This window comes from Alligator mississippiensis, chromosome 4 (genome assembly GCF_030867095.1).
Source record: "Alligator mississippiensis isolate rAllMis1 chromosome 4, rAllMis1, whole genome shotgun sequence".
Taxonomy (NCBI): domain Eukaryota; kingdom Metazoa; phylum Chordata; order Crocodylia; family Alligatoridae; genus Alligator; species Alligator mississippiensis.
Window position 1 is genome coordinate 248,683,455 of NC_081827.1, and position 27,825 is coordinate 248,711,279.

A 27,825-nucleotide genomic window follows, 5' to 3' on the forward strand; every position below is an offset into this window, starting at 1 on the left:
GGACGACAGCAAAACGCTGGAACAGGTTAGTTGAGAGGCTGTGGAACCTCCAGCCTTAAAAGACTTTAAGAACCAGCTAGACAAAGCCTTGGCTGGGACGATCGAGTTGGGGCTGGTCGTGCTTCGAGCAGGGGGCTGGACTAGATGTGACCTCCTGAGGTCGCATCCCGTAGACTTGGACGTTCATTTTAAAAGCCCTGACATGACCCACGCCATTTTGAGGCCTTAACATGAGGAGCAACTTACCCGGGTGACCTGCTTAGGTGAACTACATAACTGCTTACATAACTGACTTAGTTAGCAGTGTGAAAAGTGGGTAACACAGTAACAGGGTGAGAGCTGCTGTGAGAGGGTGATTGGTGAGAGTTGGTGACATCATTCTATGTGAAGTCTTGTCAATCACGTGGAAAGAAAAACAAACTGTGGACCATATAAATAGCTACTGAATCAGCTTAACTCTTGGGAAGCTGGAAACCTGAGAAGACATGTTGCTGTTGTGGTTGTGACCTGCCAGTGCTGTGACAATGTCTGGCCAGTTGAGTTACTGCATCACACGGAAGGCCTACACAAGCATACCCCTGTAAATGTAAACTGCCTAGTTTGCTTGGTATTTCTTATGTGCTTAATACACTTTGGATTTGAAGCCATAATAGCTTTGATGATCAATTAATCCATTCATGCCACCCCCTTTAATTAACTTGAGTGTAACATCCTAACTCAAATGTTCTGATTCTATCTAGTCCACAGACTGAATCCCACCACAAAGGGCTGGCCCGGCTAGGCCAGGATGCCATTCAGCCCATTTTTTGCAGCATATTTCTGTTGGTCTCCCAGCACACTAGCTTGCTGCTGCAGACTCTTTGGGAATCACTGTGTTAAACAATATCAAAAACAGGACAAACCTCTGGGGAACTCCGCCTGACATCTCCTCCCAAGTAGACTTTGAGCCACTGATGACCACCCGTTGACCATGATGATTCAACCAGTTTTGTATCCTCCTTACAAAACTTTTTTCTGGTCTGTATGCCCTTAAGTTGTTAATGACAATGTTGTGGGAAATAAGTGTCGAAAGCCTTAAAATAATACCCATGCCAGGACAGACCCCTGGGGAACCCCGCTCAATACTTTCTTCTGGATTGGGTCTTAGCTAGACAGTTTCATGCATACATCCATCTCAGCTCAGCTCTTGTTCTGTGATTCTGCCTTGAAAACAGTGTTAGAAGTAAAAATACAGCTGAGTGTTACCAGGATATTGAAAACCACTGCAGATGATGCTACCTCAATAGCACCACACATGGATATGTATTTCCTTGTTTCTTTATATGCCACCCTCCTCAAAAAAAAAAGCTCAAGGCAACTTACAATAAGGCAAAATGAATGATAAGAACAGATAAAATATTGAAAAAAAATCAAGTAATAAAAATAGCTCCCCAAGCAATACCCCAGAATTTAACCCCAGTTAAAACAAAGAAGCTGCCAATTAACACCTAGCCATTTTTATTTCTGCTTCATCGGTTGCAAGTCAACAAATTACACTGGATATTTGCCTGCCAAAGGTCAAAGGAAACGTGCTTAAACGTCACTCTATCAATGGCCAAGGAAAGCTACATCCCATGAGACCACTGACAAAGCAGTCTATTAACAAGACAAGGATTTCTCTCTAGTCTCCAACATAAAACCACAAATGAGTGCCCCGTGCCATGACCTTCGAAGACAGGAGGCTATCCCAGGACAAAGATGTCATTTACTCTCTCTCTCTACCCTATTATTCCTAATCCTACCTTAAACCCTAGAAACAGAAAGAAAGTTGAAAAAAAAAAAAAAGCACCAGGGACAGCCCCAAAGCTGGTCACAAAACTAAAATGACCCTCAGGATTCATCATTCAAGTGCAAAATGAAATTACACAGTAAATCTAAAAAGGGAGAAAAGAGGACCCAGGAAACTATAGGCTAGTTAGTCTTACCTCAATCCTGGGTAAGCTTTTTGAGAGAATTATCCTGGCGCATGTCCATGAGGGGCCAGCAGGGGAGGTTATGCTTGGGGCAACCAACATGGGTTCATTAGAGGCAGGTCCTGTCAGACCAACCTGGTGGCCTTCTACGACCAGGTCACACAATCCTTAGACGCAGGGGTAGCAGTGGATGTAGTCTTTCTGGACTTTAGGAAGGCCTTCAACACTGTCTCTCACCCCGTTCTCATTAAAATACTAGGGGACTGTGGCGTCGACACCTACATGGTCAAATGGGTTGCTAACTGGCTGGAGGGCTGCACCCAGAGGGTGGTGGTGGATGGGTCATTTTCAACTTAGAGGGATGTGGGCAGTGGGGTCCCCCAGGGCTCGGTCCTCAGACCTGCGCTGTTCAACATCTTCATCAGCGACTTGGACGAGGGGGTAAAAAGCACCCTGTTCAAATTTGTTGACGACATTAAGATGTGGGCACGCTAGAAGGGAGGAATAGGCTGCAATCGGACCTAGACAGGTTACAGGGGTGGGCGGATGAGAACAGGATGGGGTTCAACACTAACAAGTGCAAGGTGCTGCACCTGGGGAGGAAGAACCAGCAGCACACCTACAGGCTGGGGAACTCCCTTCTCGTCAGTGCAGAGGCAGGAAAGGATCTTGGGAGTCATTATTGATGCCAAAATGAACATGGGCCGAAAGTGTGGGGACGCGGTCAGGAAGGCCAACCGCACCTTGTCATGCATCCACAGATGCATCTTGAGCAGGTCCAAGGAGGTGATCCTCCCCCTCTATGTGGCACTGGTCAGGCCGCAGTTGGAGTACTGTGTCCAATTCTGGGTGCCGCACTTCAGGAGGGATGTGGACAGCATGGAGAGGGTCCAGAGGAGGGCCACCCTCATGATCAGGGGCCAGCAGGGCAGGCCCTACGAGGAGAGGCTATGGTACCTGAACCTGTTCAGCCTCCACAAGAGAAGGCTGAGGGGGGGATCTAGTGGCCTGTTACAAACTAGTCAGAGAGGACCAGCAGGAGTCCCTGTTCCCCCGAGCACTCCCAGGAGTGACAAGAAATACCAGTCACAAGCTGGTAGAGGGTATTTTCAGACTAGACATCAGGAGGTGCTACTTCACAGTCAGGGCGGCTAGGACCTGGAACCAATTTCCAAGAGAAGTGGTGCTGGCTCCTGCCCTGGGGGTCTTTAACAGGAGGCTGGATGAACACTTTGCTGGGGTCATTTGACCCCAGTACTCTTTCCTGCCATGGCAGGGGGTCGGACTTGATGATCTGCTCAGGTCCCTTCCAACCCTACCCTACCAACTATAATGAGATAGTCTTCATATGACCCTGCAGGAAAAGAACCCAGACAATGCCCCATAATACTACAACAGCACTACAAAATCCAGACCTGATAATACTACAACAAGTACCACACAAAATCAAGCAGGTCTTCTTTAGCTCAAGTAGGTATTTTTGGTGTAGCAAGATGATCTGACACAATTTCAATCGATTCTAGACCACTCAAACATAATCTGACCGTGCTATGTCAGGCAATTTCAGGGGGCGTTCTGAACAGAATGCAGCCAGCTGAGCTACTTCTGTCCATGTCATGGTACTTACTAACAGAGCATCCATCTGGGCTGGCCAAAAACACGTTTTATGTAGGTAGGGCTCTGCAAGGTCTGGAACTTCTTTCTTAAGTAAATAATGTTTACTAATTAATTTATTAACAAATTACTTAACCAAGATTGATAAGCAGTTTCTAACAGTTGTAAAAAGTAGCAGAAACTCCCAACTTTGGAAACGGCCAGCAACATCAATCAGTAATTTCCCTTACTCTGCACCCGTCTAGCCTCCTCCTGACCCAGATGACCAGAAAGAAAAGTTGCTTGTATGGTACCTGAAATTACTGAAGATGCCTTGTCCGTACACACATTTCTCTCCCTTGTCCACTGACCCATTTGCTTACAACTGAGTCTTTTGGTCAATAGCATCCATTGGGACTGCACATGCACCCTCCTGAATGTCCTCAAGTTCTCATATCAAGGCATAAAAGGAAAGATGTTATTATGGCACCACCAACTGTCATCCAGGCTATAAACTGGCATTCAGTTGGAGCGCTAAATATTTCTGGGAAATGTTTAGCAGTAGGAAAGTATGTCAGAAGAGCAGCATACAAGTATTCCAGCCTCCTGCTCCCCTAGCTGGACAGCTACACAGACACCGCAGAAGTGAGCTCTCCTGCCAGAGGGTGACAGAAGGCTGCTCCTGGGCTCCCCCATCCCTAGCGAGCCCAATCATTGAAGGTATACCCCAGGGGTCGGCAACCTATGGCATGCGTGCCAAAGATAGCACGGGGCATGCTTTTGATTGGTACACAGACTGCTTCCCACCCCGAGGAGTGGGAAGAGCTGTGCCCAGATGGAGCAGCACATGGCGGCCCGGGAACAGCCTTGTGCTGCCGCTGACCCCAGCCGGGTAAGAGCTCCCAGCCCCAACTCTGCTCGGGCCCCAGACTTAGCCCAACTCCACCACCACCACCAGCCCCAGCCCCGGCCCACTGCTGGCCCCGGGCCAGGGGCTGTCAGCACCCCAACCCCAAACCCGTGCTGCCGGCAGGCCCCGTCCCTGCCTGGGCCCGGCCCCAGCTGGCACCACCGCCATGGCTGGCCCCCAGCCCAGTGCCACTGCCGGGCCAGGGCCATGTTCATTACCCCGCTCCAGCTAAGCAGGGCCTGCCCCTGCTCCACTCCCTCCCTCACTGTTGGGGGGGGGGGTCTCAATCTGCCCCCCCCAACACCGCTCTCCCCCTGCAACAGATTTACCAGCCTGATGCCTCTCTCCAAGCTGCCCAGCTGCATATCTGAATCAGATTGGTATTGGCCAATATAGCTCCTTAAAAAGAAGTCAGCCATCGATATCAGCCCAGGAAAATCTCTACTGGTGAACCCCTAAAAGACACCCCTAAACCCTGCTCTCTCCTATTCCCTCTGCAGAGCTCACCACTCAGAGAAGATTAGATTGCTACATACCCATCCAATGCTTAGTCCCTTAGTTAAATGATCACGACCCCAGAAAAAACTATGTAAAACCACACAAACCCAACCCACGTGGGTTTATAGACATCTCACCTCAAAGCGAGAGAGAATCATTTTATTCATATTCCTTGTGCATAACATTGAAAAACGTTTAGTACGATTTATTGCACAAAGAATTTAGAATGCCATGAGAAACAAGTGTATGTTAAAGGATAGCATATCTTGCACCTGGGTTACTGGACTTGAAAAACAAGCACTATAAAGCGGCACATAAAACCGAAGAGGAAGTACTGTCAATCGTACATTGAGCTTCAAGTGAAAACGAGGAAAGATTTTTAGCACAGTGTTAAGTGCACAGCTGCTGTAAATCATGCCAATTTATTGCACAACTATTCTAGGATGTTTTCAGATGACTAGGAAATACTGCCTTCTATTTTTAAATAGGCAACTACATTGCAGAAAGATTCTTAGAATAAGACTAGAAGAGGAAAATTAACTCAAATACTAGAAAACAGGGTAGCTAAACACAAATGTTCATAGAAGCATTTTCAAAATATCCCCAACATTAAAAAAGACCTGCAGTGTGCCTCAATCAACTCAAAGAACCTGCATGAATTATAAAACCATTCTAGTCACCTCCACAAACAAAAATCTTAATGCATTTAACACTGGGCTCAAGAAGCAGCTCATGACTGCCAGAAAAGCAAAAGTGGTCTGATGGATTAAGAGATGGGCTTCTGTATGCAATCCAATTCAGCTAATACTAGGTCTTTATATTTTCTTTGGTCCAAATTAAAACAAATCTCCAAATTGAGATAACGTATTGGTTTTGTGGAATACATCATTTAAGTATGTATGTATAGTTAACTCATGCAAATTTAAATGCTGTAGAACTGACTTGTCCAACATGCAGCGTGCCAAGCCATTTTCTGAGGCCCGAGATACTACAACAGGAAACGAAAGTAAACACTGCTTACTTTTGTTCCCATCCCTTGTCCCTCCCCCAGCCCCTTAGCAGCTTCCTAATGGCTGCTGAAGGCCTGGGGAAGTAACATTGTTCCCAAATGCAGCCCGTAGCGAGCAGTGCCCCATGGCTGGGCCTGGGCACACACGCGCTCCCTGGTGCCTGGACGACTTACCGAGCATCCTTGAAAGCAGGCGGAGATGGTGGCGTGGGGCCGGGGCTCAGCAGCGGAGCCACACAGGGCCAAGGTGGGACCAGAGGGCGGTGCGGGCACACACGGCCGCCAGGGCAGCAAGGCAGGCAGCGGCGGAGCGGAGGGCGCCTTTCCCCGCACATCCTGGGGAGGCTGCGGCTGGGATGACGAGGAGGAGCCCGGACTGGGGCTCCCGTGTGTGGCAGCGACTCTCCGCACCCATGCCAGGCTGCAGCTGCGGCCGTGCCCAGCTGAGCTGCGAGTCTCTCTCTCAGCCTCTCGGATGCACTGAGGAGCCCCTGCTCCCTCCTCCCTCCCCGCCCCCTGCAAGGCAGCAAGTGGTAGAGGCTGCAAAGCGCCGCGCAGGTATCTCCCGCCAAGACACATTCCTCCACCTTTGATTACTTTCCACTCTGGCTGATATCTTTTCCAAGTTTGATCTGTTGATTTGCATTATGCTTCTTTCATTATGCATTATGCAAAAGTGTTTATTTTAGTCAAGTGTTTGGTATTATTTCATTGTTGCTTTTATATTGTTTTTATTTTGGATTTTAAACCACATTTCCAGACCCAATTCATTCTCACTTCCTGCAACTTCATTGGTGTCAAAGGTCACATGACATCACTTCCTGATGTGATACCGCTTCCTGTGAGGTCTTTGAATATGGCTCACCGGCCCACTGGGTGATAAAAAGTTCATGATCCAGCCTCACATTCAAAAAGGTTAGACACCCCTGTTGCAACAGGTTTTAAACATCAATTGTCCCATTGAGAACGTGACAGAAAAGCACTATTTAAGAAAAACCAGGCTAGCTGTTAGACTAAAAGAGCAGTTCAATTCTGAGAAGTGAACAAAACTGACATTATGAAATTCTAGATATACTTTCCTTCAATAGCTCTGTACACTATGTTTATCTATAAAAAGATTTATTTTCAGTAAGCACAAGCTTCTGTGAAGTCAATCTGGGCTCTGAAGTCAAATTGGTATTTATATTCTTTCTTGCGCATCATCTCCAGTGACAAATAATCTGAGGGCTAAATTCTGCATCCAAATACTTTTGTGAACATCACCACCTTCAAATTATGCCTTGAGTGCTACCTGTACATTCCCATTGCTGCCGACAGGTTTATACAAGTATAATTAGAGGTCAGTTAATAATGTTGCTAATTAATGATTTTTACACCACACAAAAGAGCTAGGGCATTGCAAAGAACTACAAAGCCATGCATGCTCATAGAGATTACATTCTATATTCTAGAAGTAAGACAGCTGAGTCTGAAAGACTAGGAGCCAGCGGGAGTGAAAGACAGATCAGACAGTAAGAAAAGGAGCAGGGAACTGGAGTAAGCAAGAAGATTGGGCATAAAGAATTGGGGTGTGCAGGGAAGAGAGGCTATAACTAGTTGGAGATTAGGACTGGAATGAGAAACTGAGGGTTGGAGAGTCTGATAGGGTAAACCAGCGAGCGTAAGACTGAATCAAGGATGAACACAGGACTGCAAGGGACCTCCTGGGCCAACAGGTGCAGTTCCTAACAGTCTGTACGAGGAGTCAGCATCCTACAGCCTGAGGGACAAATCCGGCATGCAACAGGCTCTTCCTGCTGTGCACTGTGCCACACTCGATCACCTGGGCTCCGACAGGGGGAGCTCTGCCTGTGCAGTGATGCAGTCGGGTGGCACCGCCTGCAGCAAGAGGGGGGTTTTCGTCATACCATGCTGAAGCTGAGCTGCAGAGAAATGGTGGCAGCGACTGGGTCCCAAGCCAAACTGGGTCATTTGAGACACCCCCCTGGACAACACTGCTGATTCCTAGTCTATACTGACTCATGGACGCTCCTTTCCACAGGGTGAAATGGAGTCAAGATTTCCAAAGCTTCTGTTGTTAGCAAATATTTGTAGAACGAACTGGCAAAGTAATCCATTCCCCAGTATGGCTGGCACAAAAGGGATGGCAACCTACTACTACAACCAGTTACTCTAACAGCTGAAGTTGGCAGGTTTGTACGGTAGATTATGATGCTATCCTGTGATATCTTAAGGCTTACACCTGGGAGGTCAACCTTAATTCTGGCATTCTCCAACTTCTGAATGCTTGACTTCACCATCTTAATACTGTGCTTTAACAGTTTTTAATATGTAATTATTTACATCCTGCACTCTTCAGAGCTGAGCATCAAACCAGTTTTTAGCAGGAGTAAAGGCTGGCTGTTCACAATACATCTTGTATAAAGAGCCAAGTCAGAAAGCCAGTACCATGCAATCACAGAAAGGGTCCATCAGCATGGCTGCGAGTTAGTTGGATGAGGAAGAGACCAGAGGAAAAAAGCAAGTCTGAAGGACAGATCTAGGACAAATAATGGTATTAAGAAGGGATTAGCAATGAGGAACAGTTACCTTTTTCCCCATGACAATCTCTACTTACCTTTTACAACTGTTCACTTCCCTGCCCAGATAGCATGACTGTCCATTCAATTTAATTAAAGCTTTTCTATTAATTTCACTCCCCATTCCATTTATTTTAGTGCAATAAAAACTAAAAACAATTTAAAATAAAAGTCCTAGCATGGAAGAGGGCATCTATTTACTACTGCCTCCAGAATCCATCTGTACTGAATCAAAACCACCACTTGCTACACTAAATGTTAAGTTATCCCCTACTTCTCTCTCTTTCTCCTGTACAGGTATTCATTGCATTTCTCTCCTTAGATTGTAAAATGTCAAGGTCAAACAAAGGTTATTCATCTTTTAAAAATTAAAACTAAAACTGAAAATAAACACTACAGAAGGCTGAAGTCAACTACAAGTAAGCAATTTATAACTCAGTCTTCCAATGAATATTAACAGCCTGGCTCCAGTTCAGGTGTTGGACTTTTACCAATAGATGTACAATTTATCTCCTTCTGAAATACTGAATCAATCTGCCAAAGTGTAAAACGTCTATGCAATCCACTACCATATAAGCCATTTATAATAAAATGGCTTTGGCTTTCATAAATAGATCCTAAAAAGTTGCTTTAAACTCTATTCTAATGGATAAGAAGTTCACAACTCCATGGAAAAGATAATTGTGAGGTAGAACAAGAAGTAATTTGATCTACGAAAAAGGGCAAAAAAGCATTTATGAAAACATAGGACTCAAATCTGGCACTAGCTGTCTCACCAACAGACTGAAAAAAATGACATATGCTTTGCTATGTCATTCTATTGCGATAAGAATGTATCGCTGTTACATTTATTAAACAGTTTCAGTGTAGGGCTGCCCTACCAGTAAGTGTGAATAAAAGGGTGCAATTGTCCCTAAATCAGAAAGTTGCCAAGAAATACTAAAAACCTTCCCTTTAATTTATTGTAAAAAATTCACTTACTATGGACATGACATCTTCACATAATTGTTATACAAGTTATTTCACTTTTCAGAGTTATAGCTATCACCAAAAACAGGCAAAGAAATTACCAAGCATAATACCACCATAGGTGGAAATACATTATTCAAAAGCATGTGCCTTTGGGCCCAATTCTATACTATATGGTCCCCACTAAAATAATGTATAAATGCATCTATCCTCACACCAATCTGGTAAGCAGGGAGGCATTACTCTTCTCATTTTAGAGACAAAGAAGTAAGCTACAGAGAGATTAAATGCCTCAACCAAATTCACATAAGAAATCTATGGAGAAGAAAGGAAGTGAACATAAGTCATTTGACTGGTAGACTAGCATCTTATAATTACCCTTTCTATCTGCTTTGTCTGAACAATACAGCAGCTCCCAGGAGAGTACACCTGGGATAGATTCAACACAAAGCATTTCTGTGACAATTAACTTTAATGAGTAAAAAATCTCTTACAGTTGTCCTTTAAGCTTTTACTGTCATTTAAGAAACTGTATGGGCATCTTTACACATGCTCCGGGGTGGGAGGGAGAGGGGGCTAATTAGAGCAGCTCTTGGGAGCCACTCTAATTAAAAACGCCTACAATATCTCATGCACTTAGAATGCCATGCTTCAAAATGGTGGTGGGGCCCTTTAACTAAAGCTCATTTGACGAGCTTTAAAGCACCCCTGCCACCATTTTGAAACAAGGGTCACTGAATACACATGACGTTGAGGCTGCTGGAGCGTTCAATTAGAACGCATCGGACCGGGCATTGGCACATGTATTGGTGCCCAATTAGAAGACCTAAAAATGGAACAAATTTTCACAAGTGCTCAGGACTCACAAGTAGAGCTCCAAATTTTAAGAGCTCCAAAAAGAAAACCTATTTTCACGCATGCAGAAGTACATCACTGAAACAGGCTCCCCTCCCTGTGACTGGGCAGGCAGGCAGCAGAGGTACGGGGCTATACACCTTTAGGATGCAAACCCCAATAAGCAGAGCCAGGCTGCTAACTGCAGACAGCAGCACGCTAGAGGGCTGATGCAGTAATTAGCAACTCCTGTGCCCAATGTGGTGGGCCAGGCCTGCTGACTGGAAGGGGTGGAGCCAGGCAGGGGATATACATAGAGCTCCAGAGCTGGAGAGAGTCTGGCCCTGATCCCTGGACAGGGAAGAGCTCTGCTGAAAGGCCTGCGCGGAGCTAACTCGTATTCTATTGTTTGAGCTTGTAGCTGGAGGCTTGAGAGTGGCTAACGAGGAGGTGGAGGCCGTAGTTAGTGTCAGTGGTGGTACAGAAACAATCAATGAATGGGCTAATGGAAAAGCCTGTGAAAGACTGTAGACTTGGAAGAGGCTGGTCAGGAAGGCAGCCCCAAAGCCCTCCCAGAACCTGACAGCAGGCCACCAGAAGGCTCACTCATTAGCCCTTGGGCTATCTGAGAGGCTATGAATAAGAAGGGCTGGTCAGTCCAGTGAACTGAACCTAGGCAAAGAGAGAGATGTGCCTGAGGAAGCCCCTCTGCCTCCCACCATTTCTATTCCAAAGACACGTCAGGGGAGGCAGCAAGGTGGGTACCCAGAAGTCCAAGCAGGAGGCAGGATCAGTGATGCTACTAGAGGTGCCACAGCTGCCCTCAGGGCCTGGACATGGTTACAATCTCACTGTGGCTTATACCAAGTACTATATGCCCCTTTGCGTGTATGCTTCCAGCATGAACACGCTGTCTTACGTGATCCTGTTATAATGTAATTCTACATTTTCTCTTGTCCCAGCTTCTACCTACTTGAATGAATCATGCTACCTAAAAAATCTTTGTCAATCTGAGAAAGTAAAAATCAGCATTCTGTTCTGTTATTCCTTTAAACACATCTTTATTTGGTATATCCTTGGTTTTTGCCTAGAGAAGACTTTTCTATCAGGGTAAGTTGAGCTCAAATGAACAAAGATTTAGACCAACTTTTCGAAAATCTATCAACTCACCCAGAGCAAATAAATCAACCAACAGGCAAAACATTAACCTACTTATTATCTTGGGGGGAACAGAGTTTGTCATTCATTTTCATGACAATTGCGGTCTGGCTCACATAGCCCACTCAAGTTTTATAAAGCACGTGCAATGACATGCCATAAAGGAGACTGTCAGAATGAACTCTAAACAGGCAGAGAAAGACAACTAAGTTATTTCTGAGCAAAATGATCTCTTTCTTTATTTAAGGCTACTGACAAACTTGAGCTTCCCGATCACTTTTGCTTTTACATGCGTTAGGGCAGTTCTTGGGAGGACGGTTTAGTATGAATTACGGTGAACACTACTGAAATATGGCAATTTCTACGCAAAACCCAATAGTCTCTCTTTTTAAACTACAATATACTTAAGGGGAAAAATATCACATTTTCCTCAAATCCTTTTACTTGAACATGAAGTAAAAATCACTGTATGTATGAAGGGAGAGAAAATGGTGCTACTGAATATACCACCTTCTCTGTTTTCATGTCCTGCACCCAGCCAGTAATATACATTTAATACTGTCAGTGCAATTAAACTACAGAAGAAAAACCCCAGATAAATCAATCATTCATCCTATTGATCAAAACTAGATTTCTAAGTTCTGCCAACATGCCAAACCATCCCTTTTAAGGATTCTGAGCTAGAACTGTATTATAACTCCCGTGACGTTCACCCTGGCTGTGTAATCTCATTAAAACATAAAATAAGGTTCCAAATTCTTGCAGCAACACTGCAGTTAAACCATGTTGTGCACTGAAATCATTCAAGCAGTACAGCCTGAAGATTTCCAGAATGAAAACCAATGTTCATAACATCCATTGAAAAGTATGCAAAGTGAATCTCTCCCATTTGAACTACTAAGACTGAATAATTTCCAGACACTTTATGAAGCTATTTTTTTTTAAATGTTAAAATAACAAGTGCAAAAGAATTTGCTGAAAATTGTCTTCCTTACCATGGAAAAGTGTTGATTCGTACCCTGTTCTTATAAATTAGTATTCCTCCTGACATCACTCCAATCATAATTTCATTGTTACTTTGATCCTTTAAAAGAAAACAAAGGAATCATGATTTAACACAGGAAAATTAATATTGTAAAAAACTCTCTCTACATGCATACTCTGTCATTCATATCTCCCCCTCTCTCATGTGTGTGCACATACACATACATCAAACATAAAAGTTGTATCTTAAGGACTCTAAAGTGATTGATTTTGCCTGCAATGAGCAAGGATTTAATGGAACAGGTCCATTTAACCTCAGCTGCAAGTTTACCCCCATTTTACATTCAATTTTTAGGAGATAATGACCTCAAGTTACAATTTACATCCTTCTTTCCAACTGTTCTCTGTTCCAGGTGCTTAGTCTACAGCAGTGGTGTCCCACCTGTGGTCCGCAGACCCCTGGGAGTTGTCAGAGCACGCCTAAGGGGACCGCAAAAGATAGCTATGATCAAAAGTATATGAATACCCACACTTACAATTAAGGTGGGGGGGGGGGGGCGCACCTCCACGCAAAATTTCCAAAGGGTCCGCACCTCCGCTTGAAATATTTCAGAGGTCCACTAATGAAAAAAGGTTGAAAACCACTGACCTATAGTAACCCTTTCCCTGCCTCTAGTCTATACCTACCCCAATACATTCAGCATCTGGCAACCAAAATGATGCCACTCCAATTTTGCCAAATTCCTCTTTTGTCTTTCTACTCCATTTAACATCAAGTTTCAATTTATCATTTTTGAGTCTTTACAGATACTTTCTACTTGCATCTCAGCTTTTGGTCTCCCTATATTCATAATTCTAACTTTTTTGTATTTCTGTCAAACTAAAGATTACATATGTGAAAGCATAAAAATGAGTAGAATTCTATTTCCGAAAAGTAACAATTCAAGAGGAAGATCAAACATGGCAAGCTCAAATGGGAAACTGCACATTCCTATAAGTCTGTTTCATAAGCCTACTATAAACCTTAGGTAATATCTATACTGAACTGCCCCCACCGCTGCCTGAATTTCTGTGCACCTCTCAGAGACTCACGTGGGTCCACTATAGCAGCTATGTTGTCAGAGCACAAACTGCACCTCCATCACTCAGGTCTGCAGGGGGGTTGTTAGGAAAGCTAAAGCAGATACGGAACTAGGGCTTGCATCAAGGATTAAGGACAACAAAAAGTCCTATTTTAAATACACAGGGAGCATGAAGAAGGCAGGGGTAATGTGGGGCCCCTGCAGGCTACGCCTGGCAATCTGGTGGTTGCACCAGAGGAAAACGCAGACCTTTTTAACAAATTCTTTGCCTCTGTTTTTTTGTGCAGGGGCCGGGACATCTCCCCCACCGGGATTCAGGACAGACTCAGGAGAGACTCCGCCAGGCCTAAGGTCAGGGAGGACCGAGTTAGGGAACTGCTGGAGGGGCTGGACATGTTCAAATCAGCAGGTTCAGATACTCTCCACCCCAGGGCACTGAGCAAATTGGCAGGGGTCATCGCAGGCCCCCTGGCATGGCTTTATGAGCACTCGTGGTGCTCTGGCTCATGGAGCTCTTTAAGAAAATTATCCAGGAGCACATAGGGGAAGGACCAGCAGGGGAGATGATGCTCAGGGGCAACCAGCATGGGTTCCTTAGGGGCAGGTCCTGTCAAACCAACCTGATTGCCGTCTACCATCAGGTCACAAAATCACTGGACGCAGGTGTCGTGGATGTAGTCTTTCTGGACTTCAGGAAGGCCTTTGACACCGTTTCCCACTCCATTCTCATTAAAAAGCTAGGTGACTGTGGCATTGATGCCTACACAGTCAGATGGATCGCAAATTGGCTGAGGGGTTGCACCCAGAAAGTGGTGGTGGACAGGTCTTATTCAACCTGGAGGGACGTGGGCAGGGAAGTCCCCCAGGGTTTGGTCCTCGGGCCCGCACTGTTCAATTTCTTCATCAGCGACTTGGATGAGGGGGTGAAAAGCAAGATTTGGGGCAAGGTGGCACGCTAGAAGGGAGGAAAAGGATACAACTGGACCTGGACAGGTTACAGGGGTGGGTGGATGAGAACAGGATGGGATTCAATAGTGACAAGTGCAGGGTGCTGCACTTGAGCAGTAAGAACTATCAGCATACCTATAGGCTGGGGGAGCTCCCTTCTCATAAGAGCAGTGACAGAAAGAGATCTTGGAGTCATTATCAATTCCAAAATGAACATGGGCCGCCAGTGTGAGGATGCAGTCAGTAAGGCTAACTGCACCTTGTCATGCATCCAAAGATGCATCATGAGCAGGTCCAAGGAGGTGATCCTTCCCCTCTATGCGACACTGGTCAGGCCGCAGTTGGAGTTCTGCGTCCAGTTCTGGGCACCGCACTTCAGGATGTATGTGGCCAGCATCGAGAGGGTCCAGAGGAGGGCCACCCGCATGATCAGGGGGCAGCAGGGCAGGCCCTACGAGGAGAGGCTACAGGACCTGAACCTTTTCAGTCTTCACAAGAGAAGGCTGAGAGGGGATCTGGTGGCCATCTACAAACTTACTAGGGGCGACCAGCGGGAAATGGGCGAGACCCTGTTCCCCCCGAGCACCTACCAGAGTAACAAGGAATATCGGCCATAAGTTTGAGAGTAGATTCAGGCTGGACATTAGAAGGCGCTACTTCACAGTCAGGGCGGCTAGGATCTGGAACCAACTTCCAAGAGAAGTGGTACTGGCTCCTACCCTGGGGGTCTTTAAGAGGAGGCTTGATAATTGCCTAGCTGGGGTCATATCAGCTCAAACTTACCAGGGGTCATATGAGCACAGTATTCATTCCTGCCCAGGGCAAGGGGTCAGACTTGATGATCTACTTAGGTCCCTTCCGACCCTACATCTATGAAATTATGCACTCCAGAAGGGCTTGAGCTAAGTAAGGGATCAAAGCAGCTGGCTGAAGGCATAGGAGTGTCTCCAAACACCTTCAGCTGGTTGACAAGTGCCAGCAAAAGTGGAGTAACTTTTGTGGCAGAGTAGAGGGTTCTGTGGGCTTTTGAGTACGTACACGTTCAATTATTTTTCCAGGGAAACTAGAGTTGAGATAAAACTGAGGTAATTTTTGCTATAGAAGAATCAGGCTCTCTCAATTATACCCAGAAACACCTGGTTTTATTTTTTAAAATTTCATGCAGAATAATTTAAACTGTATTAGAACTGCCAAGTTAACTATATATTCAGCTTTATAGATTTGTTTAAACAGATTTGTAAAAGAGCATCATTTTTTAAGCTTTTAGAGCAGTGGAAATTACTTAAAGAAAACTTATTAGACATTCACACACAAGTATGAACCACAAGTTAAGCAGTATGGTTGTTACTGAGTCAGTCTGATATCAACTAGCAACTTATGCTCTTATCTAAAACCAAGCGGCTATGCCAGTATTTGGAGGCAGGAAATTCTGCCACAAACAAGATTCCTGCTATTTTAGTTTTCTCTAACAATAACTCTGCACCCTAAATGTTGCAGAACCATCACTTGATCCTATCAAATACATTTATCTAGAATAAGCAAAAATGGGGTGGACTATTTCATACATTATTAAACATGACTACCCAAAATGTTATTTAGAAATGTTCTGTATTTAGAATTAGATTCCAGATCATAGCATATAATGTCTTTTGAAGTGTCCAGGCTGCTAAAGATTAGTATTTTCAGCAAGAAGTAAATCTGTGCTTGGGAGGATTTCAGGAAATGGAACAGAAAATTGTTCTTAGGAGTGGCCCACTTAGGAGTATTCTAACAAGAACCAAAATAATGATGCCCTTTTTCATTTATAGCATACATAGATGAGAAAACTTCCCATCACTTGAACAAGGAAGCAAATCAGACCATCTTAGCAGCCAGCAATTCTCTCAAGTTCAAAGGTACCTCAGATAAAGCACTATCGTGCAACATAGGGGCAAATAATTAACTTAATGTTCATCTTATTCGTGCCCAGATTTGAAAAAGGTATTTAAACAAATTACCTCAATTTAAACACATGGAAAATCCTAAGAAAGTAAATTCAAGCTACTCAAACCTGTTTAACCCAAAGTTAAGCAAACAATTAAAGTACCTCTCTCAACTTTGACCACTGACATACTTTTAAAATGGCAACGGTAGCGCAAAAGTTAAGGACATCTTAAAAATTGTTCTTCCAAAATCGCAAACAATTCTCTACCTTTCTATTACAGTACCAGTTCATTCAAACTTACCCTTGCATAGTGCAACTCAACTCCATAGAGTTCTAAGGTACGTGCCGTATTGAGATAATTGAACTCTGCTTCTGCAGGAGACAAGCCTCTATAATGAGAGAAATGAGTTAAATATGCATAAAATGCCCAGAACCTTTAATTAATCCAGATACTAATACATTAATTCAATTGTTTTTATCTGCCTTCTCAATTCTCTACTCATTTACATACATTATTGCACCACAGTAATTTGGTAAGCAGAGAAACACCTGATTAGACTCTATACTGCAGCAGTGTTGTAATAGCTATGACAGCCCATGGAACATGTAAGCAGCATTATTTATTTGATAATCTTTTATTGGACTAACTTTATAGTTGGAAAAAACGTTAAAACAAGCTTTTTGGCACAAAATTCCCTTCCCAAGTCCCAACCCATGCTAAATGTCTGGTAGAAGAACAATTACTTCTGTTCCACCCTACTATGTAGAGTCCCCTGTGGTTCAGTGGTAGAAGCCTTGCCTGCCACACGGGAGAACTGGGTTTGATTTCCAGATGCTTATACAACTCCAGCTATGGCAGCACCAAATGTCTGGCCTCTGTATTGCCCTAAAGTGGGGATGGAAAGTCTCCATTCCTCCATCCTTCTGCCTAGGCATATGCATCGAAGGTCTGGGTGACTGGCTCATGCATACAGCGATCCTTGTTGCTGGCAGTGGGTGCATGCATGCCTCTGGGTGGGGGAGGGGCCAGGGCTGTGCTGCCCCATCTCCATAAGCTTACATGCAGCCACCACCTCTGCCACAGAGCTGGTGCCAAGGCTCCAGACCCTGGTGCAGCTGTTTGCAGCCTCCTGGCTGCTGGCCACACAGCCCAGGTGGCTTGCAGCCTATTGGCTGCCTGCTGCAAGCTCCAGACTCTGTGGCCAGTGGCAGCTGCTCAGAGCTGGGCCAGTTGTGACATGCCAGGCAAAATGGCTTCATGTGCCACACACTGGCACACAGGCTGAGTTGCAGACCCCTGATGTATTACAACTTTGTGGCTGGTTCCTATCATGCCATTAACTGAATGTGTGGCCCGGTGCACTCCTGCAGCCGGGAGCCCCATTAACTGATCCAGGCTCTCACCCACAGGGGCGTGCCATGCACTCTCACGGCTTGGAGCCCTGGCAACTGTCAAGGCTCCTGGCCACAAGAGAGCATGGTCAACCCCCATCAGCTGAGGGGCTCCCAGATGCAGGAGCTTGCTACTTGCTGGTGCAAGGGGAGCCCAGGCACCCCCTGCGATGACAATAAGGCACAACGGGATCTAACAATCGATCCTACAATCATGTCTCCTGCCATGCATATGGATTGTGCATTAGATCCTATCATGGTTTTACATGCACATCTGGCAGGGGTCTTAGAAAGGGAAATGGGCAGTACACCTGTGGAAGAAAGAGGTTAACAGAAGTGGTTATAGACCAAGTAAAAAACTGCTGCTTTGATTAGTCACCACATATGATGTGCAAGCTTGCAGCCCTGTTACTTATTTTTTTCTGTATACAGGCATAACTTTTAAAAAGGTGTGACACAGGGATATAGTACACACAGATACAGACTAAGGCACATATATTACTGCATCGTGTAAGTGTCTGCAAATGGAGTATTAGTGAAAAAAAACCTAGAAACACTTGTGGCCATCTGTATTTAGGACAAAAAGAATATTTGCTTTTCCCATGGCTTATCCTACGTTTTACTGTTTGCATTATTACTAAACCCAAATTGTTTATTTTTCCTTAACGGTAATTTAATTTGCAACATGCTTGATTGAATCTAAACAATATGGATTCAATCAGCAATTGATAATTTTGAAAGCTCATAAAACAGTCAGTACCCCCCAATTTCAAACAAATGCTTTAAAAAAGGACTCCAACTGAAATTATATCAATTATTCAGTACCATAAGACTCAGAAAATGTATACTGAATATAATGTATTCATTTCATTGTAACCTTGCAGTACGGATTCACAGAAGTGCACAAGAGAAAGAATCAGATGAATTGCAGAAAAGGCTTTATTTATGCCTAAAATAAAGTTCTGCTAGGCAACATACCCAGAAATATTCTGCAGACAGTTCTGAATGACCAAAAAACTTTCTTAGCAAAGAAATGTAGCACTACTTCAAATTAGTTGAAAAGTAAATGCATTTATTCTGAGCCTTCCTCTCCAAGCGTTAGTGGTGTTTTATACAAACTTTCTGTAAGAATACTGCATTGTAAATAAACATTTAAAACGAATTTTCAAACAAGAAATTTAGGCATGTTCCTATAAAACCACAGCAGTTGGCAATAAGTGATTTGACCAAGTAAGACTTTTTTCTGTAAATCCTTACATGTGCTGTTGATGTAATTTTGCTATTTCTTTTTCAAAGTCTTGAGGCTGGCTAGGGATGAAAGAATAGTCTGAGAGGTAGCCTGGCAAGTTTTCTGAATGACTGTAGTCTCCCAGTTCAGCTAAAAGATTAAAAAGGGAAAAAGATTATTTGTTTAGCACAAGCATATGTAACACAACTACAGCCCAATTAGAGCTAGGACTATGTTAACCACCTTAAGTTCTATAGCAGGTGAAAGACAGAACAAGTCTGAATTTCCCTTTTCTTCTTATAAAAATTGCCTTATTAATTTGTTGCAGAAGTTTAAAAAAGGCACCTGTATGACAACTGGGTGCCTGGCAAGCTGGTTTATGAAAATATTTACATTCAAATATAAACATTTGTTCACTGCCTACAAAATGACTAATTCTAAACAACAGTTCTACCACAATATAGTTCAGTAACCAATTTTCATCTGTATGCTTTCATATCATTATGAGGATTCACTTTCTTAAGAAAGGATGCTTATTTTGCTCTCTAGAATATTTGATTTGCAAAAATGACCCATCCAATCTAGGCCAAAACATTCCCAGAAGGACAAAGAAATGATTGTTAATTTGTTATTGGCTCAGATACATGTAGCTGAATGTATGAAATACATAACAGGAAATTTTAAAGAAATTGATTACAATTTCAAGCCATATTTTACAGCTTTAAGACACCTAAAATAACCTCTACTGCATATTTAAATCTAAAATTTATTATCTGCTATAAGAAAGAAAAATTTGCCAAAAAATACGCTTTAAGATAACAACAATAATTAGTACTGTGATACACTGACACAAATTCTGTCAGCTGTACTTTTGAGACCCACTCCAGGGTGCTCTTACACCCTCAGCAGTGTCCTTCAGCCCCAAACCTCCTCTGCCATCTGCTGCGTAGTCACTGAAAACAAACAGAGATGTGCCAAGGGGCCAATTCTTTGGCCCAGGGTGCCTCAGCTTTACCAGCTCTTAGCAGAGATTTTGCCAGCTTAAAGAATCACACTTTTTATTTAGCACATGCTCAGAAATTACAAGAATCCTCTTCAGAAAAGAGGCCTGCATGACAGTCAAATGTTCCCAAATCATGTTCCCCACAGTCAATAAGTTATAAAAACAAAAAGATTTAATACATAATCGGGAGAATTATAGGAATCAGTAACCACATGTTAAAAATCAGACAGATATGAAAAAGCTATGGAAAACGCAAGAAACTATACGATCTGTGATTTATTCTTGCCCCTGAATCTTATCCCTAGGAATGCAGCTTCTATTTCTAACCATGCCATAGTCCTTGCCAGACTGTTAGCTTGTGCTGCCCACCTAAAACTACTGGGGGACTAAGGCACCCAATGCCTGGGAAACTTTAGACAAAGGCCTACTGCCACAGCAGCTCATAACACAAGTGACAGCTATGGTATGCATAGTAGTGTCTCCAGGCACGCTACTTTTCTGGTGAAGGTAACAGCTTCTTTGGTTAAAATAAGTATGCCAAATGGAACCTGATTTGTACATCATTGTACTAATATTATCCACATGGATACCCTGGCCCTTTTTCAAAGAAAATGCAATTCATAGCATTTAATTTAAAAAAAACCCAAAACCTAAATTATCCAGGAAGGTAAGTGGCACAATGATCTTGCAAGTTTTCATTACTAATCGAAGTTGTACAGGGTATTTTTGGATAAAGACTTTGGACTATTTACCTGGCATAAAAAGAGTTGCACAGATTAACCCACTACATATACATCAGGAAAAATGTATGAAAAAAACAATTATTCAGAAAAAGATTCACAATAGCGTGAATTAAATCAATCACTGCAATACCAGTTTTTGTCATTTCCCAATTTTCAAAAAGTCTACAATATTTTCTTCAGTTCATCCACAGAATTACTAAGGTGTTATAACACCAAAAGATGAAAGAAGGAAAGGTCATAAAGATATTCACGATCCAACCCTTTATAGCCCTGCTGATTTGCCTAAAATTGGCAAATGGAACAATCTGGCTGGACAGCACCAGAACACCCTGTTCCATTCATCTTTGAAGGCTCACAGGAAGAAATTTCGACATCTAAAGCCCTTCCAATTGTCATGCCTGAGAAAGAAACTTATTACACTTTAGAGTATATGGAAAATTCTTCTTAATATATATTAAATGGAGAAGAACATGGAAACTTAGCAGTAAAACTTCTTGGTACCAAGTACTTCAGCAAAAACACCACTAAGTGGCTAAGAAGCTGCTTTCCCTTGCTGATAGGGGAAACCCTCCCCGCATATTTGTGTTGATTTCACAATACTGTAAAATCCATTAAACGTACTTATTACAATTCATTAACATACGATAGCTAGAATGATCATTGAATAACCAGAAATATGCAAGGCACAATTTGTAGTTATGGGCTCATATATAGTGTGCTATACTTACACTGAACAGCATAGGAAGCCAAAAGAGCAGCAGTATTATAAGGACAGGGTAATCTACAATTTTTAAACATAAAAACAAATAGAAATATATATTTATATGAATTATGTTCTCTTTGAAAAATCTAACAGTCATTTACAACACAGACACCCAACAATAAAAAAGTTTTGATAAATATTTATTATAAAGTTCCAAATCCAAACGAAAATAATTCTATTTAAGCAAAAATTATAGTTTATACTCTTAAGATTTTATTGATGCAGTTTAGTTGTTTATTTCTGAAAATGGTCATAACAAAGAACTTACCTTCCAGTAAGAATATCTTGTTTAATTTGCAAAAAATACTGGTACCTTAAAAAACAAAACGAATACCATCACAAATTGACAACAAATACTTCAAATTAAATTTTAACATGAAGCTTAAATTGCTTCCGAGGCTCCTGCTTGAAACCTTGCATTTTGCTATTTCCTAAATGTTGACGTTTAGAAGTTGAATTTGAGGCACTGGTTAAAGAAGCATATCCGTTCACAAATGAACCTCCACTTTTAAATTCTATTTCAGGAAGACATAACAAGCAATAGTCAAGTTCCTAGATCAAGTAGAAAATATGGAAAAAAGTAGGAATGTCTGTTTGCTGAAATCAAAATACTATGAACATTAACTATTTAACTTTCTGCCAAGACTAGAAGAATGCAACTTTGTATCTATGTACCAAAAGAAAAACATGCCCAATTTTCAGGGGTATTAAAGGAATAATAATTCTCACCAACTTCAAAAGGAAATCACTGGTTATTTAAACTCTGAGACTAGCTGATGCAATTTAATGTCAGAGCTAAAAACACGGATGCCAAACTTCGTAAGCGTTTGAGAATTTTTCATGTTTTCCATAAACATTTCTTCTATACTTGTTTATAAACTGCATAATAGTATTCTCTCCTTTAATTTTAAATGACTTTTACAGGAGACAGCCTGTTTTAAATAGTTCATCTGGTTCTCCCACTGCTTACCCTTTTGATGGAACAAAAAGCAGAAAAATAAGCAGATGAACATTTGAAAAGAAGGAGACTGTTTTCAATCAAGTCAATTTAGTGACAGAAAACAGATGACGACAAATACAAACTATATGACACACAGTATAAGCAGATTTCTCTAAATATAACCCCCCTGCACGAGGCACAGGTAGCCTATTAGTTTTTTGGTATTCACTTAATCCTTTACTCACTAACTGAAGGTTTTTTAAAAATAAAAGCTAAGGCAGTCTATGATATTTAATTGTATTCTTGATCCTACACCCAAATTTTAGCAATTTTAAAGGGCCCTTTATTTTTACAGAGCAATAGGAATCCAACCTCTGAATATCAGGGCCCTCTAAAGTGTCTCAATTTGTATATACAAAAACCAAGTTATCTTTAAGGTTCCCACTCTGCACAAACAATAGATTTACAGGACTGTATGGAAGTAAACATGTATATAAATTACAAAGTGGACAATCACACTTGCAACAAAAAACCATCATAACAATAAGAAAGTAATATAATGACAAGATACAAATCACACTTGTTGCAAAATGTCATACAATGTGCATTGAGGCTGTTTACTGTTATCAGAACCCATTATTTCCATTGGAAACAATCCCTTACAATGCAGCACAGTAATAGTATTGTACTTTCTATGTTCTGATGCCTCCATTAACAAATGCTCCACAGAACAGAACACTGTTGCTTTCTTGTATACAGCACTGCTTTGGGACATCCTAAGCCCTGATAATAATACCATCATATATTTTTCCTTCTTGCAATTCTGCTCTGACTGGTGGCATAAAATCATTAATAAAATACTCTCATAGTTTGTAGGGTCGGAAGGGACCTGAGCATCAAGTCTGACCCCCTGCCATTGGCAGAAAAGGATGCTGGGGTCAAATGACCCCGGCTAGGTGATTATCTAGCCTCCTTCTGAAGACCCACAGGGTAGGAGCCAGCACCACCTCCCCTGGAAGTTGGTTCCAGCTCCTAGCCGCCCTGACCGTGAAGTAGCGCTTCCTGATGTCCAGCCTGAATCTACTCTCAGTCAGCTTATGGCCGTTATTTCTTGCAACTCCCAGTAGTGCTTGGGGGAACAAGGACTCTCCCATAGCCTGTTGGTCCCCCTTGGCAAGTTCGTAGGCAGCCATCAGATCCCCTCTCAGCCTTCTCTTGTGGAGGCTGAACAGGTTCAGGTCCTGTAGCCTCTCCTTGTAGGGCCTCCCCTGCTGCCCCCCGATCATGCAGGTGGCCCTCCTCTGGACCCTCTCGATGCTGGCCACATCCCTCCTGAAGTGCAGCGCCCAGAACTGGACGCAGTGCTCCAACTGTGGCCTGACCAATGCCACATAGAGGGGGTGGGCCTCCTTGGCCCTGCTCTTGATGCATCTGCGGATGCAGGACAAGATGCAGTTAGCCTTCCTAACCGCGTCCCCACATTGGCGGCCCATGTGCATCTTGGAATCAATAATGACTCCAAGATCCTTTTCTCCCCCTCTGCTGACAAGAAGGGAGTTCCCCAGCCTGTAGGTCTGCTGCTGGTTCTTCCTCCCCAGGTGCAGTACCTTGCACTTGTCTGTATCGAATCCCATCCTATTCTCATCCGCCCACCCCTGTAACCTGTCCAGATCTAGTTGTAGCCTGTCCCTCCCTTCTAGTGTGCCCACTTTTCCCCACATCTTAGTGTTATGTGCAAACTTAAACAAGGTGCTTTTCACCCCCTCATTCAAGTTGCCAATGAAGATATTAAACAGTGCAGGCCCAAGGACCGAGCCCTGGGGCACCCCACTGCCCACGTCCCTCCAGGTCGAAAATGACCCATCCACCACCACTCTCTTGGTGTGGCCCTCCAGCCAATTAGTGACCTATCTGACTGCGTAGGGGTCGACACCACAGTCGCCTAATTTTTTAATGAGGATGGGGCAAGACACAGTGCTGGAGCAACAAATTGATAGCAAGTATTAATAACAATGAATACAGCTGTTTGGCAAAAGCACTTGTTTATATTAAAATATTCAGATCCAATTTTACTATATTAAATATTAAACTTACTGTGTGGATTTTAAACTTACTAGCTGATTTTGGATTTTAAACTTCATTGCAGAACAACAAGCAAGTTTTTTTTTACCTCCCTGCTTGCCATCTGACACCTCCAGGGAAAGAATTCTACCGATCAACACAAAGAGCTACTCAACACAGCTCACAAAGACACTCTCATGGACCCAGAGGGACAGCCTTCCATCTTCAGCTCCTTCTGTGCAAAAATGAAGTTTATTTTCTACCTATGGGGACTTTTTACCATCTTGTACCATCTACACGGTTCCCAGACCCTGACGAAGGGACTTTGATCCCAAAAGCTTGCAGAAAAGGACAATTTTCTTGCCACGGTCTAATAAAAAGTATCATTTTGGAACCAAGAGTTCTAGTTTTTTTGTAAAACTTACTAACTTGCATTCAAGATTAAGAGAATTGACCCGTCACAGCACAGAAACAATTAATAACTTTAAGATGCACTCAGTGCCGTAGCAATGAAGTTTGACATCTGGGGCAAAGCCCGCAGTGGCAGCCCACCCTCACCCTACACACAGATTGGGGGGCATATGCCCCCCTATGCTTGCCTGGGAGTGCACGCAGTGGCAGGAGCCACCCATCCTGTCCCCGTGCCCCTGTGCAGTGGGGGCAGCTTCAACAAAAGGGTGATCCTCACTCAACCTAGTTCACCGCCAGAGAGGCAGGGCATTTCCCTGGGAGGTGGAAGATGAAGAGAGCTTTGAACTGAACTGAGATCTTCTGCTATGCCTGCTGGGCTTCAGTCTATACACCAGGGGTTGTCAACTGGGGGTACACATACCCCCAGGGGTACTTGAGAGGGCCCTGGGGGGTGTACACAGGTGGGCAGGGATGAAGTGCCACCATGCACCATCCCATGCAGCCACGCAGGTGCCACCCACCCAGCCGGACACAGGGGAAGTTCTCATGCAACGGCTGCTGCCGCTCTGCATTTGGCTGCGCGCCACTCCCCCCGCCCTCCCCCACTTGACTGAGCCCCTCCCCCCCACCTCCCTGCAACTGGCCACTGGAGGTACACTGCTCCAAAAAGGTTGGAAACCCCTACTATACACTAATGGTTCTCAAATCTTTTAGACTCAAGGCACTCAGAAAATGCCAGATCTTCATTTTGCCATGTTTTCTAACTACAGAAAAACAATATAGCAATTTTTGCAGCCATGAACTCAGAAAGATGACAACAGGTCAGAATGTTTTGACACCACGGATGCCTATTCGAAATCTCTGGGTTTATTTTGTGAATTGTATAGGTGTTTGCATATCTAACAGTGCAAATATTGTGCAGCACCCTGCGTCACGTTTAAAAGGATCTCACTGCATACTGATTGAGAATCACTGCTCTACACAATTATGTCTTGACAATGCCAATGAGTTAAGGTCCCTCAGGGGGCTTAGTGTAGAAATGCTTCATTTGAGATACCAACCAGCCTTAAGCATGAGACTGGCACAAAGTCCTCAGCTCAGACAAGAGGGCAGCAGTTTTGGGGGTACTCAGTGATAGAACCTGGAGCATCCAAGTAACTTTACTGGTAGAAACTTATGTGCCTAATGGATTAACTAAAGCCCAGTCCTGGGCTCCCCCTGCACCAACAAGCATGCTCCTGTAGCTGGGAAACTTCTCAGTTGAGGGGCTTCCAGTCATCGGTGGGCCCAGGAAATCAAAGCAGCTGCCATCCCCAGGGCTTGGGGATGCATGAAACCCACATACCTGGGAGATTGTGGCAGCTGCCATCCCCTGGGTCTGGGGATTTCTCACTGGGCATGGTACACACCCCTATGGCTGGAAACCCCATCAGCTGACAGGTTCCCAGCTGCAGGGGAGACCCTGATATATGTGCAAATTAAAGCTCAACAGCAACCAGCTATAGTTAGTACACATTTTTGAGGTCTAACTTGATAGCTGGTTGGAGTTTTTTATTGTGTTATAAGTACTTTGGCCTTTAACTGTGCAATACCTGTAACGTGTAGTGGGGGGCTTAAAGTATTCTTAATTAGTGGGTTAGTAATAAACCCCATAGGTTTTTTGTTTGTTTGTTGTTGCTTTTTGTTTGTTTTTTTACAGGCTTGCACAGACAGAAGAATCAGATCACCCAGAAGTGCATTATGGCACCATTAATGCAAGAAACAAAATGGTGTGCTTGCAGCTAGTAAGAGGGTACATATACAGTGATCAGAACAGAGTTCTGCCAATTGACCCTTGTCAAGGAAAGACACTGGTGCTAACACAAACTGCTACAAAAAATGCAACTGAATTTCATCTGACCACAAGTAAAAAGTTCAGTTTTTCAAAGCACTATGAAGGCATTAAACCAGGACAAAAGGTCCCAAAATTCAAGGCCATTACAACCTTTAATTCATTAGCCAATCTTATAAATAAAACAGACATTAAAGATTTTTTCATATAAAACTCTTTCTCCACTGTAAAACAGATTGCTACAGAAAAATGTAATAGCTATAAAAAATAAGTTAAACTTGTTTCATTTTTGTAAAATATGCCTGTTAGAACAATTACATTTATTCTGCTGAGAGTATCTGAATTACGTTTAAGAAGAAAATTTAACTTCTTGTTCCTAGTGTTTTGTGATTCAATTAATACAAACTATGTTAAAAGGGTGCTTAGGATAAGCTCAGTTTAGTTTTCATGACACAAATATGTTCTAGTAGACTGATTATTTCCACTGAGTTTTTATGACTGCAAAACCAATTAAGGGCAAAAATTTCATCTGTATAGAGATTAAAAGTCTTCTTGTGAAATGTCTCATCGGGATGCTCTGTTGTACTTATAAGTCATAATGATAAAGCTGAGCTCATTCTCTGTTCAGTGTGTTCTGTGTACAGTGAAGGTATTTAGTTATTAGCTAAAAAGGGTCTGGTTTAGGGCACAAACCTTTTCAATACTGTTGGACAGAATAGGAAATTATGGAAGGTTTAGCAATATATATCTAAAAAAAGCTTACACAATGCATGCACTCCTTAAATAATAGGAGCAATGAAGATGGGGCTCATTAAGTTAAAAAAAACATTTTGGCTAGAAATTGGAATACATATAAAATGATATTTGCTAGTCACCACCTATTTTAGCATAAGGAGAGAAGCAAACAGCAAAAATAGACCTTTTGCTGTCCACGTTCATTGGTCCCATGAAAATTATGATTGTATTTATAACACTTCTGTCTTCCTTACATGCTAAATGATACACTGCCAGAA

The 27,825-nt window shown here is 43.1% G+C and overlaps 1 protein-coding gene across 3 annotated transcripts in view; it reads right to left on the minus strand.

The window, feature by feature from the left end:
* Positions 1 to 27,825, minus strand: part of PTPN4 (protein tyrosine phosphatase non-receptor type 4) — a 206,324-nt gene that overhangs the window by 74,208 nt on the left and 104,291 nt on the right. For all 3 annotated transcript variants that reach the window (XR_009462146.1, XM_059727499.1, XM_059727500.1), the window contains exons 6-10: positions 21,838 to 21,882; positions 21,535 to 21,587; positions 19,090 to 19,210; positions 16,742 to 16,829; positions 12,498 to 12,586 (exon numbers count right to left, since the gene is read on the minus strand). Coding sequence is in view for 2 of the 3 variants with exons in the window: in XM_059727499.1 (XP_059583482.1) it covers positions 12,498 to 12,586; positions 16,742 to 16,829; positions 19,090 to 19,210; positions 21,535 to 21,587; positions 21,838 to 21,882 (396 nt within the window). In the remaining variant the exon portion in view is untranslated. The remainder of the gene's footprint in view (positions 1 to 12,497; positions 12,587 to 16,741; positions 16,830 to 19,089; positions 19,211 to 21,534; positions 21,588 to 21,837; positions 21,883 to 27,825) is intronic.